Source organism: Embiotoca jacksoni, unplaced genomic scaffold (assembly GCF_022577435.1).
Source record: "Embiotoca jacksoni isolate LCO1_2020_lvr unplaced genomic scaffold, fEmbJac1.0.p SCAF_6, whole genome shotgun sequence".
Taxonomy (NCBI): Eukaryota; Metazoa; Chordata; class Actinopteri; family Embiotocidae; genus Embiotoca; species Embiotoca jacksoni.
In genome coordinates this window covers 17,788,849-17,806,805 of record NW_027185414.1, presented here as the reverse complement: position 1 = coordinate 17,806,805, position 17,957 = coordinate 17,788,849, and the positions used below count along the sequence as shown (strand labels likewise).

At 42.4% G+C, this 17,957-nt stretch overlaps 1 protein-coding gene across 9 annotated transcripts; it reads right to left on the bottom strand.

Annotated features, from left to right (window-relative positions):
- Window positions 1-2,286: 2,286 nt before the first annotated feature.
- Window positions 2,287-17,836, bottom strand: bdnf (brain-derived neurotrophic factor). 9 transcript variants are annotated; one of them, XM_069174260.1, is made up of 3 exons: window positions 17,590-17,836; window positions 15,990-16,108; window positions 2,287-3,864 (listed from the first exon to the last, which is right to left on the bottom strand). In XM_069174260.1, the coding sequence occupies exon 3, from the start codon at window positions 3,841-3,843 to the stop codon at window positions 3,034-3,036; it is 810 nt and encodes a 269-aa protein (XP_069030361.1). In that variant the 5' UTR covers window positions 3,844-3,864; window positions 15,990-16,108; window positions 17,590-17,836; the 3' UTR covers window positions 2,287-3,033. The 9 variants fall into 9 exon arrangements, with proteins under 9 accessions (XP_069030361.1, XP_069030362.1, XP_069030363.1 ...); XM_069174261.1 differs by lacking the exon at window positions 17,590-17,836 and adding an exon at window positions 16,873-17,299; XM_069174262.1 differs by lacking the exon at window positions 17,590-17,836 and adding an exon at window positions 16,651-16,821.
- Window positions 17,837-17,957: the final 121 nt, after the last annotated feature.

Sequence of the window (17,957 nt, the reverse complement as noted above, 5' to 3'; positions counted from 1 at the left end):
CGGCTCGAAGGATTGTTTCATTATGTCCTGTTACAAGGCAACAGGGGCCACTCAGAAAGAAAAAAAAAAAATACTTGTTTTTATTTCATTTCTCACTTTCTTTGGCTTTTTGCTGACACCTGGGAGGAGCGGTCTCCCTGCTGCCCTCCACTGGTCGGCTGCAGCATATCGTCAGATAAAGCTGCAGAAAACTGCAGCTGCACTGCTCTCTGTGGGCTGAAACTTCGGAGCATGATTCATCTCTGACCACACCCCAGCTGGTGATGAAAAACAGTTGCCAGCTAATGAAAAATACCAGCTCTGATATCACTGATTGGGGCGTGGCAAGAGGCGCAACGCATTTGAACGCCAAAAGAGCAGCAGCAGTTTTTGTTCTTTTTTTTTTTTATACAATAGGCCCATTGTTTGCATTGTTTTTCTTTCTTCAGCTACAACTTAAAGTAACACATCATTATACTGTCAGATGTGTTCACATGCATTATTTTGGATCACATAACAGTACATTAACTGGCCTTTTCTGCAAACATGGGTTTCACCCTTTAAAACCAAATGGGGATTCTAGAGTCCCTTTATTCATTTATTTATTAAGAGTGTAATTAGTCAATGGCAGCTTTCTGCAGCATTTGTTGTGCAGCACTTTTATCATCAATGTGTGGTTACATGTGCTATCTAAATAAACTGACTTTTCCATTAATAAATCTTTGTTAAACAAAAATAGCCCGAAGCTCCTAATGACAAATGGAGCATTTCAGAGTACTTTATCTAAAATCCATCCCACAATGTTTGATTCATTGTCCCGTATGCCGAGGATGTGTTTGAGCTTGATTAAATTCCAATTCTGTCTTAAGGTGGATTTTCTTCAAAGAGCAGAACAAGTACTATGTCTTTGTTAATTGTAACATGGTTTATGTTGCCATGACAAGAAACCTCATGATCTCTTGTTGAATATTTATGACAGTGATGTATTTGAGTGACGACTGTATTTTTGTCATTTCCCAGAGCTGGTGGAGACTTTATTTATTCTCATCTTTTTTTTTTTCTTTTTTTTTTTTTTTTTAACAATAAAAGTAACTCACGGCATCTTCGTCAGGCCTCTCTGGTGAATCCGAGTACGGTGATGAAGAAAGTGGATCATCTTTTCTCTGTTCATGACAAAATTTTTCTTCATTCTGCAGTCTGTTTCCCAACTCGTCCGAGGTCACACTTACCTTCAGGTTGATGAGGAAGAAGTAAAATGAGATGTTTGAGGTCACATGCAACACAAACATGACGTGTAATTGAAGCTTTTGATGAATCTTGGTATCTGCTTTTTTTTTTTTTTTTAATTTTTTTTTTATCCATGAGCATCTTCTTTTTCTGACATTTGTCATGTTGTGGGTAAATCTGGAAATGTTTCATGATATTAAGATGAAAAGTTGAGCACATTTTAATGTTACCCAAATACGACCTTAAGCTATGGCGTCCAGTCTTGGCAAGCCGGGGTTTCTCGCCATGTAAGGCTCTGAGTTATTACTTGCTGGAAGGAATATTGATATAAAGCCGCAGCAAAACAGTCTTTTAACTCAAATGCCAAACAGGTTACAGAGAAATGCTATTCCTTTAGATAACAGAGAATCTACAGCTACATACAAATATTTGTGGTGATTGTTCATTTGTAGAGGAATTAAAGATGGGATTACCACGCACTAATAACGACAAGTTGAGTGTATATTTATAATATCAACAAATGTATGGGTGGTTGAATCCATCACTGTCAAACTCAGGCATGCTTCACATGTAGCTGAGCCTACCCGTACTAGTCTGCACTTGAATGTGTAGGCGTTTTTATTGTTAGGTTCTTGTAATTGTGAAATATTACATGTGCAGCTGGAGTAATAATTAAGTGAATCTCTGAATACCAAAGTATCAAAGCACATAAATTCATGTTCCAGTGGTGTGCTGCTGGGGAGCAGGAGGTGGTTTTCTGTGCAGTTTTCCATGTTTTCCCTCCTCAAAGAGCTGAATAACACCAAGAGGTGCCTGGTTCCCACCCACAACACTGTCATGTTTGCTGTCCCCGTGCATTATCAAATGCATGGACTCTTCTGCTACTGAAAGTATATTGTTTTTCTGCACCTTGCTCAAATGTAAAACAACTTATGAAGGTCCTTGTAGTACGTGATATTCATTTTGTAGTTTGTGTGCGTGCATGTGTGCGTATGTGCCTACCTTCCTCCCTGCCTGCCTGTCCGTGTAATAAAGTTTATCCTGCCTAAAAATGCACTGTTGAAACTTTATCGACATTGATTTTGTTTTTCAGTTGCCTATAGTCATTTTTATTTCTTCAAATATTTCAGTTTAATATTGCAAACAACTTCACAACATACAAAATGAATAATATTAACCCAGAAACATGTCAATGAATAAATTTTATATATATATATATATATATAATTTTTTTATATATATCTTGTCCTCTGGTGGGGATAAAAAAATAAACAGCAAAGCTTTGACAACAGCACCTTGACATAGTATGTAATTCCAACATTACCTTGAGAAGTTTAGAACAGTAAACAGATAAATTACTTGAGAGGAAATTGTTTTCTGCTGAATATGTAAACGGAATGTTTTTTTGGTCAGCATCATATCCTTTTTTGTAAGTGGAGAATTTCTCGATTCACAATTGAAGCAGCATGCAAGCTTTTGAAGATGGAACTGTCCTCTCTCATTCCTTGCCTGTTTTTTTTTTTCCCTTCATTTTCTAATTCTTGGCAACGTAAACAAATCACAATGTCTTGAGGAATGTGATATAGTAATTTAAACTGGGCGCAAATGACTGATCAGATTTTTTTTAATTGTTTACAAGGTCATGAATATGTTCAATAAATAGACTGTAGTATCACTTTTACTGTATAAACTTCATCTTTTTTTACATGCAGTCCATAAAATTTCCATTTGACGGAATAATTTACCCTGTTATGTATATATACAAATAGATATTTTCTCTTTATTCTCTTTTTTAAACTCTTCAATAAAATCTATACATTTTATACACTATCTCCCTCTTTTAATGGTCAATGTGCATACACATGAAGTGTCTATCCTTATAAACCGCCAGCCAATCTTCTTTTTGCTATCCATGGTAAGCGCTCGCACGTAGGACTGGGTTGTCCTGCATTGGGAATTATAATGCCGCTTGTCTATTCCTCTGCAGCCCTCCTTTGTGTACCCCATGGGGTTGCATTTGGTCTCATAAAAGTATTGCTTCAGTTGGCCATTGGGGACAGGGACCTTTTCCATGACGGTAACTGTCTGCCCAGACATGTCTATTGCCGTCTTTTTATCCACAGCTGTCACCCACTGGCTAATACTGTCACACACACTGAGCTCTCCGCGCCGTGAGGGATCGGAGTGTCGCCGCACCCTCATGGACATGTTAGCGGCATCCAGATAGTTTTTGTATTCCTCCAGAAGAAAGAGCAACGGCGGCTCCAAAGGCACTTGGTTGCTGATCATCACCCGCGAGTCGTACAGGTCGACATCCTTGGTCTCAGTGGTGACCACAGACGACGGGCCCCCACCTCCCTGGCTCTTATCAGTCCCCTGTCCCAGCTGTGCCGCCTCTCCCTCCACCTCCAGCAGCTCCTCTATCACCTGCTCAAATGTGTCTGTGAGTGAGGGCAGTTCCCCGCGCTGGCCTGGCCCGCCACCACTCTGGGGAGTCCCGTGGCCTCGTGCGGCCGTCGCAGCGGCGCCCAAGTAGCCTTCCGTCCGATGGCCCCGCATGCCCGGGGCATCTCTCAGGGGCGCAGCTCTCATGCAACTGAAGTATGAAATAACCATAGTAAGGAACAGGATGGTCATCACTCTTCTAACCTGGTGGAACTGGAGGGGGAGAGAGAGACAGAAAACAAGAGGGAGGGAGGGGAGAGAGAGGAAAAGACGGTTAGTCAGAGAGCCTTCTCAACAAAGTTAGCTTATTCTTGATCCATAACGCACCACGTGAGCCTTTCCTCGTATTTACACCCTCTACTCTTTGTTTGCAGGCCAAAAAGAGAGCCAGTGGCTTTGGAATAATCACAACATGTTTTTATTAAACTGATATTGGCACTGTGTCATCAGTGTTTTCAAATTGTTTGCAAACTGTAATCATTTTGCTCCTATGTGAGGTCTGGCTTAGATTTCTATTTGTTGGCAGCGCTGCACAAAAGCTGTGCTGAGCATCACAGAGACTGCTTATTACAAAAGATAAGATTACACAAATAGATGTCAAAACATCCTTACACGCTCGCTATTATTCATAATCTCTGTTAGTGGTGTGTTAAATTGCACCGTTTATTCGGAGAGTGTGCATGGATGTTTAGTTTTATAACGGCCAAACCTGTCAATCACCCTTCTCTGCCTGAATAATTGTGTTGTCTGGTCAGTTTTGAAAGCTCAAACCTCCCCCTTATTATCTTCATTCACTGAGGAAATGGCGGATTTTTTTTTAAACTCTTAAACTTCGTCTACACTGTAATATTTTAAGAGGAAAACGGCCAGGTTGGATGCATTTCAGACTCCAACCATGTGCAGTGAGAACTGACAAAGTTTGGCTGAGATAAAGATATTCTTTTGTTGGACGAGTTCATGTATTTTTATTGCCCCACGATTGAAATCATCCGTATCAACACCTCAGGAACCTCCATCATGGACAGAACTTCCTGACTGACTGAGTGGCAAATGTCGTGTCTGTGTCAGCTCTGGCAAACACTGCAGCTGCAGTATTATAAAAAAAACAAATAAAAAAAAAAAACTGGTGTGTGCTGTAAGACCGGTCTGATACTAAACGTCACGATCAGGAACGGGAAACCAGGGGTTTGCTGAGGGACACTGTTTGTTTTTTGACAGGTGGGTGGCGAGAGCACTGCAGGATGAATGAACAGGATGTCATGAGGAAACTGAATGACAGAAAGATGTGTCATGCTCCCTGCACAGAACCAATCTGGGAGTCTCAGGAGAGCAACCCACAAGACAAGCAACGCACCGCCAGGGTTAAGAAATAACCACGAGGAGGCAGGTGCAGCCGAAACACTGTACATACATCCGTAATCATTGAATCGCACGTGTGCAGCCCTTACCTCTGAGGAGCTCTAAGATTCACAGCAAATCAATGAGTTGGTGGGCATCCAACGGCCAGAGATATAAAAGCAACCATAATGAAAAAATAAATCTAGATCTTGCTTTCCACAGAGGCTCATTTAAAAATAGCCCGGCCGAGGCTTTGACAGCACTCCGCATGTCCCAACGTGACACAGGAAAACACGGCGAGCAAACACACTCCTGCCTCCACTCAGAATGGACACGAGGACCTTTACAGTAGGGAGGAGCGAAACCCCACCTTAAAAGCATTTCTTTCATTCTTAATTGGTATCTGGGGCTGTGGCTGCAATTAACCAACACCACGGTGACTGCCATAGAGATATCTCGTCTAAAAATAGATGTGCTGGGAGTCTCACAGTCTCTATTCAGAATATCACATCCTTCTTCTTAATGAGCCACTCATTCCCCGAGCTCAGTGACGTGCTCCTCCAGAGTGTGTGAGTGTGTTAGAGGGAGGGCATGGGGAGGGGCTGGCTTGTGTGTGTGTGTGTGTGTGTGTGTGTGTGTGTGTGTGTGTGTTGGCGGGGAGATGGGGGTATTTTTCCTCTATCCAACTAAAACAACAATGAGGGCAAGCTGAGAATGAAGAGCTAATTATCAAATGTTCATTAATTATTGTATATAAAATCCTGTTTATCGTGTGGAAATCAAGCTTATTAACCCTTCAATATTGTCGAGGTTTCGGTTCCAGTTCCAAGAATTTTCTGTGAGGCTTCCCAGCACAGAAAATCATGTAGGTTTACGGGATTGAGGCCAGTCACGAGCTTTATGTGTAGGATGCATTTAGGCTGATATTATTATCAGCATCGCACTCAAATGGTTCCACTTCCACATGAGGGAAATGAAGGCAGAGGGCTGATTACTGTTAGGCGTCAAACTTCATGCTGGAAATGGTGCAGACGAAGAGTGCTGCATCTTCCGTAACAGACCACAGGGGTAATATTGCAGTAGCAGGGGGTGGAGAGAGTGCCAGCGTCATTTCGCAGCATAACAACCACAGATGACGTCTCTTCCAGGTCTCCATAGGGGAGAGAATGGAGGGGAGGAGGTTGCTGGGGGTAATGCCACTCAACGGCGTGCAATTGCGTGCCGTTCCCCCGGGTATCCTCACACCGGGAACAACAGATGATTTTATTTCTATCTCTGTGATTTCCTGTTTCCATCAGGACAATCAATATGGCTTATGCTCTCAATCAACATCCTGTTAAAATGCGATAAAGCCAATGAATCATTTAATTGCTGTGGGACTGGCGGAGAATCTCTGGCTTATATCTGCTGGAGGCTAAATGTGACAACCGATTGGTTTGCTCCTGCTTTATACATCCAGTGAAGGAAAATGTTATGAGGATTTCACGGTTAATAAAAAAAAGTGGCTTGAGTGTTAACATAATGAGCATGAATAATAAAGCGAGAGATGATATGGAGCAATGAAATCTTCTTTTTGGAGCCTCTACAGCAGCTCTGCGACAATTTGTTTGACTATGAAAATGTCTAATACAAGCAGGTGGTTGAGTAAAGTGCAGTTTCTTCGACCCAGATTGTTAAAGATAAAAATTTTAAATGAAATCCAGCCACTTCCATCTAATGCATGACCATCTAAACATGACGCACTGAGCACTCAGCTAACAAGATGGAGCGGAGGGAGATAAAGCCCGTACTAACTGCTGCTCAAACATGCCTTTATTCACGACAACACACCTAGAGCATGAAACACCCTGAACAATAGGAGCAGGTGAGTGTGTGGACTCTGACTACTGTTTGGCTTCGACGTCTCTAGATGACCACCTGTTCATCTGCTTTGAGAGCGCGGCTGTATGGCTGGGATATGTAACTTACCCTCACATTTACTCTCTGTGCCAGGTGGGGATTAAAGTGATAAATGCCGCCTTTGACAGTTGCTGAAAAGTTCTTCTAAAGCATGAAAGGACTAGCATGGCTAGTACTATTACACATTCAGTAATGTTCCCCAGCCTCTCTGCACATGGCAGCACACTTTATGGCTTCATCTTTACCAGCAGCATGCATGATATAAGCCATTACAGGGGGAAATAAACAAGAGGTATGACAGAGTGAAGTGTGCCCTATTTACCTAGCAACATGTTTTGTCATGTTCACACAATGCCAAATGTTCAATTTGTGAACAAAAAAAAAAATCAGCCCACACAGAGCAAATATGATCACAATGTCCACCCAAGGACCCCTTGTGTGCCACAATGCAGCACTTAAAACTAGCATTTAGGCTTAATTGAGTTGTCTGCAGTAATAGCTGACACATGTGGAAGCTTGCTTCCCTGAGATCTGTTTTTAATCTGACACGGCTTCAGAGCACGTTTAGTAATAGATGAGCATCACTAGGATTATACCTGGCCTCCAGGCCAACGCCAGCCACAGAAAGCCCCGCATTCAAATACCTGCTGAGTGATTTATGCTACACAAATGAGCCGCTGCCTCCCTCCCACACTGAGTGCAGCAGTGGACAATTGTGAGGAGATATTGGCAACAAGAGGTAAAATCACGATTGACTCTCATTAGAAGCAGCTTATAATTTTTAATGACTCATCATTAATTGTGCAAAACTCGACTTTATTGATATAAACGTAAAATTGACCCATGAATCAACACTGAAACTTGACCACTGAAATAACCATCAGAACTATGGCTGCGCTGCAGTTCCCAACGTCGTCCACTAGATGGCATGTGAGACCGTGAAATAATAAGAGCTCCTTTTCTTCCTCCTCTCTCCACCTTCATCCCCTCTTTCTTTCCTCCCTCATGTGAAACACGATAGATAGATAGATAGATAGATAGATAGATAGATAGATAGATAGATAGATAGATAGATAGATAGATAGATAGATAGATAGATAGACAGACAGACAGACAGTGGTTTTTAGTTTCTTTTTTCAAGCGCACAACCAGATTTCGTTGTACGTAATTGTCTAGAGGTTATAAAGTTCACTTATTTGCAATTTAGTCACAACTCTGACAAAAAATGTGGCCCTAATTAAAAAAAATTTGAACGAAACATCACTACTGTGTCAGTCTAACATTATCCAAGCAGCCCTTGCTAGGATCCTCGAATGTTCTTATTCACAATACCTTCACATGAATCTGTCCCAAATGAGCCCTTTTTTTTTTTCCACCCCTCCAGAAATCGGACTTTGTTTTAATCCGCGTTTATTCACCAACACCAAGAAGTAGACCCAACAGTGAATGTTGGCCGACGCAGCTAGGCGTTTAGGTCTCGGGTTTCCTATAAAGTCTTAATGAGTTCATCAAAGTTTGTTTTCTTTCCAAAACAACAATACAAAAACTGTCTGGAGTTTTTTGTTTGTTTGTTTGTTCATAGCTCGGAGGGGGTGGTGGGGGGTCTCCCAGGTTAGGTGAGCAAATATAGACAAACATCCTGAAGAAAGAGTTTATTGAGCTATTTATGAACGTGAAGTTGCGGTAAAATGTTCAAACGTGGCTGATTTCATGCAGAGGCACGCTGGATTGTTTCCACTTTGTTACCTAGAGAAATACAAATAACCACAATGCTCAGGCTGCCCCAATAGTGAGAGAGTGAGTCTTTTTTTTTTTTTCTCTCGAGATTACATCTGCTGAGCTCGTGCTCTCCACTGGAAACCCAATCAACATAATAACTCCGTTTTTTATTAATGAACGAGAGGATAAGGTTACACATATCCCCTCTCGGGCTGCGGCGCTGTCTGTTCGCAGGATAACCGGACTTGATCGAGCTACTTTTAGACACCCCCCTCCCCTCTTAGATTCACCCCCCCCCCCTCCCTCCCCAACACCACACACACACACACACACACACACACACACACACACACACATCGACAGACACACAACAGCTGTCTTTCTCTCAAGCAGCATCAAACAATGCGAAAGTGTTCAAAATAAGTTATCTGAAATGAAACAGACACATACCTTTCACTGCCCAGTCGTAAAACAGACCATTCAACAGGACAGTAGTGTCATCTGGGATGTTTTGGACAACTCCCTGAGTAATTTACTTAAGCGATATTTTTCCTCTCTCCCGACCAGCTTCAGGATATCTCTTCAGCTTTGGAGCAAATAGATTAAATTATTGATGGTGGAAATTGCATGGCTGAGGTAATGCACTCCCATGGCTGCACGGCTCCTTTGGAGATCGTCTGAAACTGAAGTTGTCGCATGCTGAAAAACGCCGCTGCAGCACAGCACCACGGGTTGAGGAGACCTCTGGAGCTGAAATGAGGAGCCTCTTTGCAACTACAGTAACTTTACTACACAATGACGCTGCAACATGTGACCTGCCGCTGGCTGACTGGTCGCAACCAAACTCCTGCTTAAACAGCCCCGAGGCGGAACTATTAATGCGCTTTCAGTGTGCATTATGTGCTTTTGCTTGTCCGCATACCGTGCAGCCTGCATCCACACCATAATGTCTCACAATGTACTACAAAGCACAAGTGAAGCCTCTCCTCTTCCGTATTTTGCTGAGCTTAAAGAGATGCCTTTTTTTTTTTTTTTTTTTTTTTTTTTTTTTTTTACAGGTTTTGCGTAACAGCGCGTCTCCACCAAGTCGTGATCCACTGCGTGCCATTTAGAGATGGCCTATTTGTGTAAAATTAGATATTCAGGGAATTAAAAATAAGCATTTCTTGTACAGGTCGGCAGAAAGTGAGGAGAACTTGGTAAGTTATATCAAAAAAAGCTTAAAGTATTTGAGACTAAAGTTAATCTTTGTGAACGTTTTTTCACCATTTATAATCTGTTAAATGTTGGTCTTCTTCCTAAACCTGTTTTTACATCCATGATGTAGCCCCAGAAGATTCTAACAATATTCTCATATTAAGTGTAGATGGTGTATAATTTAGAGTTGATATATTATATGCAATAAAAGCCTGGACGTCAGCCCCAGAACATGACCTTATACTTTTTTTTTAGAAATGTAAGTGTTGGATGTGAACTTCTTGCTTTTAAAGTGAGCCATCTCCACAACAGATGGATGACTCCCCTGCAAGTGCTCTGCTGTGTAGTAACCAGCTTTCACAGGTTAATATTACCAAATGTCAGCTAAACAAACCTGTGTAGATTATATACACAGTCTCCTCACAATGAAACTACTTGGCTTCTTGATACTCCGTTTCCCTCTTATCTGGAACAAACCAGGAGCAGTTCAGTCCCTTTATGGTGCAGAATTCAAATAAAGAAATGTCAGCGGAGGCACAACCTTTCAATGGGTGATGAACGTTTGGAAATTCCACCTCTGATGAATACAAGAGTGAGCATAATGGAGAAATAGCAGCTCATTATCCTTTCGACTTGGCCCTGGTCCAGTGCAAAGATTTATTGTGATGTGTTGGCTATATTGCCATCATGATTCTTCCCTGCACGAGCTTATGAGCTGGAGAGCTCTTGTTTGGCATGTAGCAGTATGGGAGTGGATGCTCACACCTGCTTAATGAGTCACTCCCACCTCCAACACACCCGGGGACATGCCAAGATAGATATAGCCCTCCCCGAAGGCTCACAGGAGGTGAGGGCAAACTCTGGATGACAAAGAGTTGCATCAGCAATCACTGAGCGACATGACTCCAAAGAGGATAGAAAAAAAAATGCACACTGCACAAGGGGGCTGTTCCAAACAAGTAATTCATAAATAAATCACTTGGCATCTCATTAGAGGAGCAAAAACAACAACATGGTCTCTCTCATTTCTGCAAATACAGCACAACTGAAGGTGGCGAATCAAGAGAAGTCATTTGGCTTGCACGTGTCTGAGGCTCTAAAGCCTGAATTTCTGAATGAAATCCATAAAATGCCAGATAATTGTTAGAAAGAAAGGAGCTGTGAAAAATGTCAGAGTCTTTTTGACTCATCCAGTTGAGGATCAAACACAAGCACGACAAGACGAGCAGGAGTCATTCTGAAAACTGCTAAACCACTATTTCATCGGAACTGAGGTGTAAGGTTTCTGAAGGTTTAAGATTTCCCAACACGGCGCCAGTGACAATGACTTCAAACTAACGGAGGGGTTGTCTTTGCATGTCATGTGGCAAATTTCGACCACATTCACGGCCAAACACGTGTAATTGGCAGTAACAGTTGGGTAGCTTTCTCCTCACATCTTCCCCGCTCACAAGCGTTTTGCTGTTTGTGCAGCAGAAAGAAGAAACAACCACAGGAGCTGACAACACGACACACTTGTATAACCTTTCAAGGCTTCTCTTGCCAAGTGCAGCACGATGCTGACAGGTCCGCACTGCCGAAAGCTTCACTTAACAAGTAGAATTATGCCTCCTTGTGCGAGAGAGGAACCGTGTAACACGGACGAAATGACATTTTGTGAAATGTCATTTTCACTGGGGATAAAGGAAAGAGATGTGGGTATTTTGATCAGAGTGAAATTGCATTCCTCCTCAAGGAGCAAACACGTCAACCGAGAACACGTTTTGTATGAGGCTGGATGACGTCAAAGAAGTCGAGAGTGAGCTGGAGAACCGTTGAGAAAACTCCAAATTGGTAAACACGTTAAGTCGGTGCAGGCCTTTTATAATCAGAAGCCGGAGTGGGGAGTTAATGTCATCCCTCCTGTGATGACAATAACCTTTAATGTAATCATCAGGCAGATACAGCAGACTAGTCTTCTAAGCTTCATATACACTCCTCCTTCCACACCCTCATACAGATACATTATTTCTATAGTGGCTTAGACTACAAATCAATCCACAGCCTATTAAGTCTCAGTCAGTCTGTCTGTCTGTCTGTCTGTCTGTTTTCTTGGCTCATGCCCCCCCCCCCCTCCTCCTCCCCCTCCTCCCCTCCATCCCCTCCATCCCCCAGCAATAACGTTTGCTTGGTTCACTGCTAAATGAAAACACACAAATCACTTCACAGAATCACTTGCAATTGCTGAAATATTACATTTAACTGAAAAGGCACGGATGCTGGATTTGCTGTGTCGACGGGGGCTGCAGAGAACTAAATCAGCAGCTTCGATATGACTCCTGCTTGGTTTGATATCGCACATGCTGCCACCTGCAACTACACACACACACACATCTCCCTCCAAATAAAGGGCAGAAATGAGACACTTTGAAATCAAACTAGGAGTTAGTCCAAACCAGGACTGTCTTTGAGTCTGTCTGAGATTCGGGAAATACAAATAGATGTTTTATTGTTTCGGGAGTTGCTTGAATCCAGCGATGTACAACGTGCTCACATGCTGAGAGTCACACTTGAATGGTTTGCCGGCATGGTCGAACATTTCCACACACTCACACACAGGCGCGCGCAGCATCGTGCGTTGTCCCGCAGTGGTCCGACATATAAGATGTCTTTACAGTAAGAATATCCACTGTGTATTAATAACTTATCGTGGGCTCCATCCACAATCACGCCACTGAATGACGAAGAACTGATAATTAAAGGTTCAGAAGAAGGTTCAAGGCTTCGCCTCCTGCCAAGAACTTGTTTAAACAAGCTTGTTAATTGGATGAAGGTGTTGGTGATGAAGATGATGGTGTGGTGACTAAAGCAGCAGCGACGGCGGTGGTGTTGGCGGCGGCGGCGGCGGGCGATGTAGCCTACATTTCCATAATGATTAAGATGATTATTTTTTGCTCTAAATATATCGTGACGTCCGCAGAGCTGCGAGCCGAGATTTCCACCATCTATATCCCCGAATTAATCAATAGCCTATTTATAATTTACATCAGCTCGAATCACACACAAGTTATTGCATTTCATGAATGAAAACGTTGTGGCAAAGTGAGGCGAGCAAAATCCGAAAGCGAGTTTTATTAAAAAGAAGCCCCTCCTATTTCTCTCAAAAGAAAATTGAACGTCCTTAATTTAAAACCAGATTTCGACAAATCCTTTTAGTCCCCGAAGTGCACGAATTGATCGCAACGGAAAAACGACACACAAAGGCCAACATTCACATCACGAAAAAAGCGAGAAAAACATTAGCTGCATGAAAATATCAAGCACAATGTTAATGTTATCTTTTTTTTTCTGCACAATGCATTTATTTTTTTTTTTCGTTAAATTAACAGGCCTACCGAAAGAATGTCATCTGATTTTTGCAATGAAACCTACCATCAGGTTTGTTATTGACGCCCACCCCAACTCTGCAGAGCTGAGAGTGCAGAGAGAGAGAGAGAGAGAGAGAGAGAGAGAGAGAGAGGGGAGATTCTCGGTAAAGATAACACACGCGGGGACGCACGCGCACAGGCGCGAGCGCACGCAGGCGCACGCCCGCACACAAACACACGCAGCCCCATTTATGGACTGATCCGCTGACGTACATTGCAGAAAAGTGCTATAAAAAAACCTTCATACATACAAAGTGTGTCGTGCCACCCCACAGACCCCTCCTAACCCGCCTCCGCTCATCCCTCCTCCTCCACCCAACACGCCCACGCCCACACCATAATCCCACGTCTCAGTAGAAAAAAATAAATAAAATAAAAATACTGCTACATGGCCAGAAAATAGGCATTCGGCAAAGAAAATATTAGATTTAAAAACAAATATAGCCGAAAAAAGATCGTGCAATAAAAAAAACATCACTGACAGCGTCTGTTAATAAAAGGCCAAAGATGTCTTTAAAATGTCACAATTTTCTTGATCTTATTTCAACTAAAACCTGCATCGTTTCGTTAGATAAATTATTGAATCGTTGTAATTTGTAGAATCAACGGGTTTGTGGTATTGAAAACTGCTATTACAGTTGCGACGCAGCCTTTATTAAAGGAGCCTTTTTTATGACTGTTGGGCAGCCTAATAAGTAATATGATCTATTTAGGTTTCACTGTCTCATAAAATGAGGAGTAATAGGCTGTAATATGCAGAAACCGATCTGCGCACATTAAATTGCTGGGTAAAAATTACCGAAAACGCCAGCGGAAAAGTCCCATAATTCAAATGCAATTAGGAATTTACGGGATACATTCAGTTGTGAGTATTTATTTGAAAACGCTTCCTGGGCATGAGGAGTGTTGATTAAAACAGGACTGCCAGTGGGCGTTGGGGCTTTTCTTGCTGTTGTTTTGCCATGCAATTGCTTCGTCTTGGATCAGAAATCTTAAATCTTTGACCAAAGGGAGAAAAAAAAAAAGAGGACGAGTGAGGGAGAGAGGGAGTGAGTGAGAGATGTACAGGGAGAGAGAGAGGGGAAATAGACAATATCCACCGCTTCTGCATCGGTGCGAGACGATTTTTTTTAAGCTACAAGTCCTTCAGGAGAGCAGAGAAATAAAATCCCAGAGCAATTTTGTGTGATGATCATCTCAATCTAACAGCCGCGAGAGGGGATTTTACGCGTGCCATTAATTTCAAATAAAGAAAAAAAAGAAAAGAAAAAGAAAGGCAGGCAAAAACGATGCTTCCCGAACAATTGCATATCAAGCCATTTTATCTCTCTCCATCACATTCAGCCATAACATCTGTCAGTGGATGGACTTTGACCACGCCCATCTTTATTGTAATTTTACACAGGAATAATCTAACAATTTGTATACTGTAAAAGGAGCTTCGCTATGGCAAACCCGGCAAACTGCACGAGTCAAAGCAATTAAAAATTAAGCAATCTTTATTTATTATTATCATTCATTCGCAGCCTGCGTTTGACAGGTCGACAGAGCCGTGTGCGGACAAAAGAGGGGGGTAGGGTAGCAGGTGAAGTGAAAAGCACCTTATGAATGAAACCGTGGAGCGGTCGTAGTAAAAACACAAGTGATTTGATGGCGATGACGGGAGGGGGGGTGGGGGCGATGGAGGAAGGGTGGGGGGGGGGGGGGGTAAAGAGTAGGGCTATTTTTGGTCGATAACAAAATCCAGAGGGTTTGACATCAAGACAAAACATGATTGCAGCAGACCAAACAAGAAAAATAAGCGATATAGATAGATAGATAGGTAGATAGATAGATAGATAGATAGATAGATAGATAGATAGATAGATAGATAGATAGATAGATAGATAGATAGATAGATAGATAGATAGATAGATAGATAGATAGATGTGAAGGACAGAGGTTTTTCCCAGACAGTTTTATGATATATGCACCAGCATCAGTAGTCCAGTTCGTGCTGGAAGGATCACTGCAGCGTCTTAAATCCCATATTGGGAGCATGATTAGGCACAACGCAACGATTACGCAAATTATGTTGCAGCAGGCAGTGTTCGGAAACTCCAAAAAAACGCTTCAAAAAGCTCTCTTCTTCAAAATCCCAAACACGAAAACGAGTCCCAGTTTCAGCGTTTCACAATACTTAAAGCAGCATGTGAATGTCCACGCATCAAGCATCTAGAAATATCAATTTTAGAGGAGGAAAAAAAAAATAGATGATGTTCTACGAGGTATTGGTCACCTGGATCGGATTTCATTTCGGAGTTATTTCGGTCACTGCTGTCCACAATGAACACACCGCCAAGGCGAAGGGCTGCATGCTGTAGTTTAAAGCCGAAGTTCATTTGAGAAAAAGCCAGAGAGAAGCCCGTAAAGACGACAGGAATAAAAAAAAAAGATTGACATGAAAACAATGGATTTTGCTCTTACCTTTACAAGGGCTGACAACCACTATGTGCGTGGTTAGATCTCCGCGACCAAGACTTGCATGTCCCAAAGTTTAACGCAGTGTGGGGGGGCTTATAGGTACCGAGAATGTGGTGTGCGAAAAGACCAGACCGCCCTAACATTTCAACTTTCTCAGTGCTCTACAAAAACACATTTTAAAGCACGAGCTCTTTTAACGGCAAGCGCTTTTTTTTCTTTTTTCTTTTGCCCTTTTTAAATTATTTTTCTTTTCTTTCTTTAGAATCCCGTTTATTTTCCGTTTACAGACCACAGGCTCCTTCAGAATAAGCTTACCAAAAGTTGAAAAAACAATCCCAGGTTTGGCAAAGGGGGGCTGGGAAAAGAGAGAAAGAGAGTTGGCGTCCACTCGGCGTTTTAGTCCATGCACGACTCCGGTGCCTCTGTCCAACGTGCTGAAAGCATAACACAGCCAGGGTAACTATGAGGGGCCAAGAAAATATCTATATACTTTTGTTTGAGTGCCCACTTTAAACTGCTTCTTTTTTTTTTTTTTTTTTTTTTTTTTTTTTTTTTTCACTCTGCTGCTTCCCCGCGTCTTGTCACGTGTATTTTTCCCACCCCTTGCCAAACCAGTCCTTTTAATATTTGATCACATATTGGTCGGACATTTCCTTCTAGATAACAGCACCTATATCACAAACGCCGGTTCAATTCAGTGTACGCTCGCCTCAAAAGGCTACACGCTCCACGCCAAATTACAACGCTGATACTGAGCTCTATTGTTCCTCATGTCATGCTTGTGACAAGTGTCACAGATAAGTGGCACATGTTGCTTATCTTTAAAAAAAACAAAAAAAACATGGACACCGCACTCAAAAAGAACATACATACATGCATAAAATATAAAGCCCTCACTGCCGACACACAGCCCTCCAAGATAGCCTACATCACATCCACACACATTGCGCGCAGACACAATGTAATATTTCCTTACCCCCTCACTGTACCGGCATATCCTGAGCAGAGAAATGCCACACAATCTTTTTCACACAAGCTTTGTCAACATCAGCCTCATCAGACATGGGTCTCGATACTGAGTTTCTCAAGTAGCCACTGAGTCAAACCCTTCCAGCAATGCGTTGCCAGACTAAACAGCAAGCACGACTATTTACTGGTATTCATCCCTTATATGCTGTGTGTTTCCATTGCTACTTACCATTTTCCCCCTACGCTGTCCTGGAGATAGAAGTGTCTTAATATCCACTCACTCCAACAGATGCTGGTAGGTAATGTGTCTTGTTTGAAGTCATCATATGAGAACTTCTGCTGTGCTCAGTAGATCGCCCACCACTTCGCTGACTTATGAATCTAATAACCCTTTGCAATATCGGCGTGCTTAAACTCTCTTAGGCAACACCTTGGTGGCTCTACAGTAAAGACAAATATCAACACGCCTGGCTTGTCAGAAAAGCTTACAGATATACGTAACACCCTCGCCCGGACAACGCCATTAGGGGTCTTACGTGATTGAAATAAGCGACGGCAATACAAGTTTATGGGGGTACTAGTTCCTGACTGATTGCTCGTTCACCGCCTCAAATCTTTAAATCCGCATCGACGAACAGTGACAGAGACATAAAACTTCTGAGGCACATCCATATTCACGTGTTTGTGTTATAGCCTGTTAACTCCCTCTTTGGCGAGGGGCCATGGCCTGATACGCATAACGCACAACCGGTCATTTAGATTTTTCGAACGCGGACGATGCACAGCAGGTCGGCTTTTCAAAACAAATACACATTTATAGCGCCCCTGCGTCTGCCCGTCAAGTTCTTGAGGAACTTGTTGCTGCTCAAAAAGAAACCCCCTTCCGCTTTTTTCTTTCTTTCTTTTTCTTTTTTTTTTACTGGACCAGACACTCGTATATACTTACAATGTCAAATTCTGTTGAAGTGCTGCGTTTTGTTTTTTTCTCGGACAGATGTAACAGAAATCCGAAAAAAGTTAATCCACGTCCTCCACAAGCGGAATTACACCGAGAGAAGCGACCAGATCGTTTAATGGTACTTTTCGATCAGGAATATGTGCAAGTTCAAAGGCGAAATCTGTTTTCAGTAAAATTCCATCAGTTGCACTGCCAACACTCAGCCATCTGATTGTTATGCAGTGACGAAGCGCTGTGCTTGCAAGTGAAGCCCCAAATGTACTAAGTAACATGAGTAATAGGTGATATTTGCCTGACTCTTTGCCAGCATCCAAAACTTTCTAGAACGCGTGTGTAAGAAAAGTGTCATTCTTGTG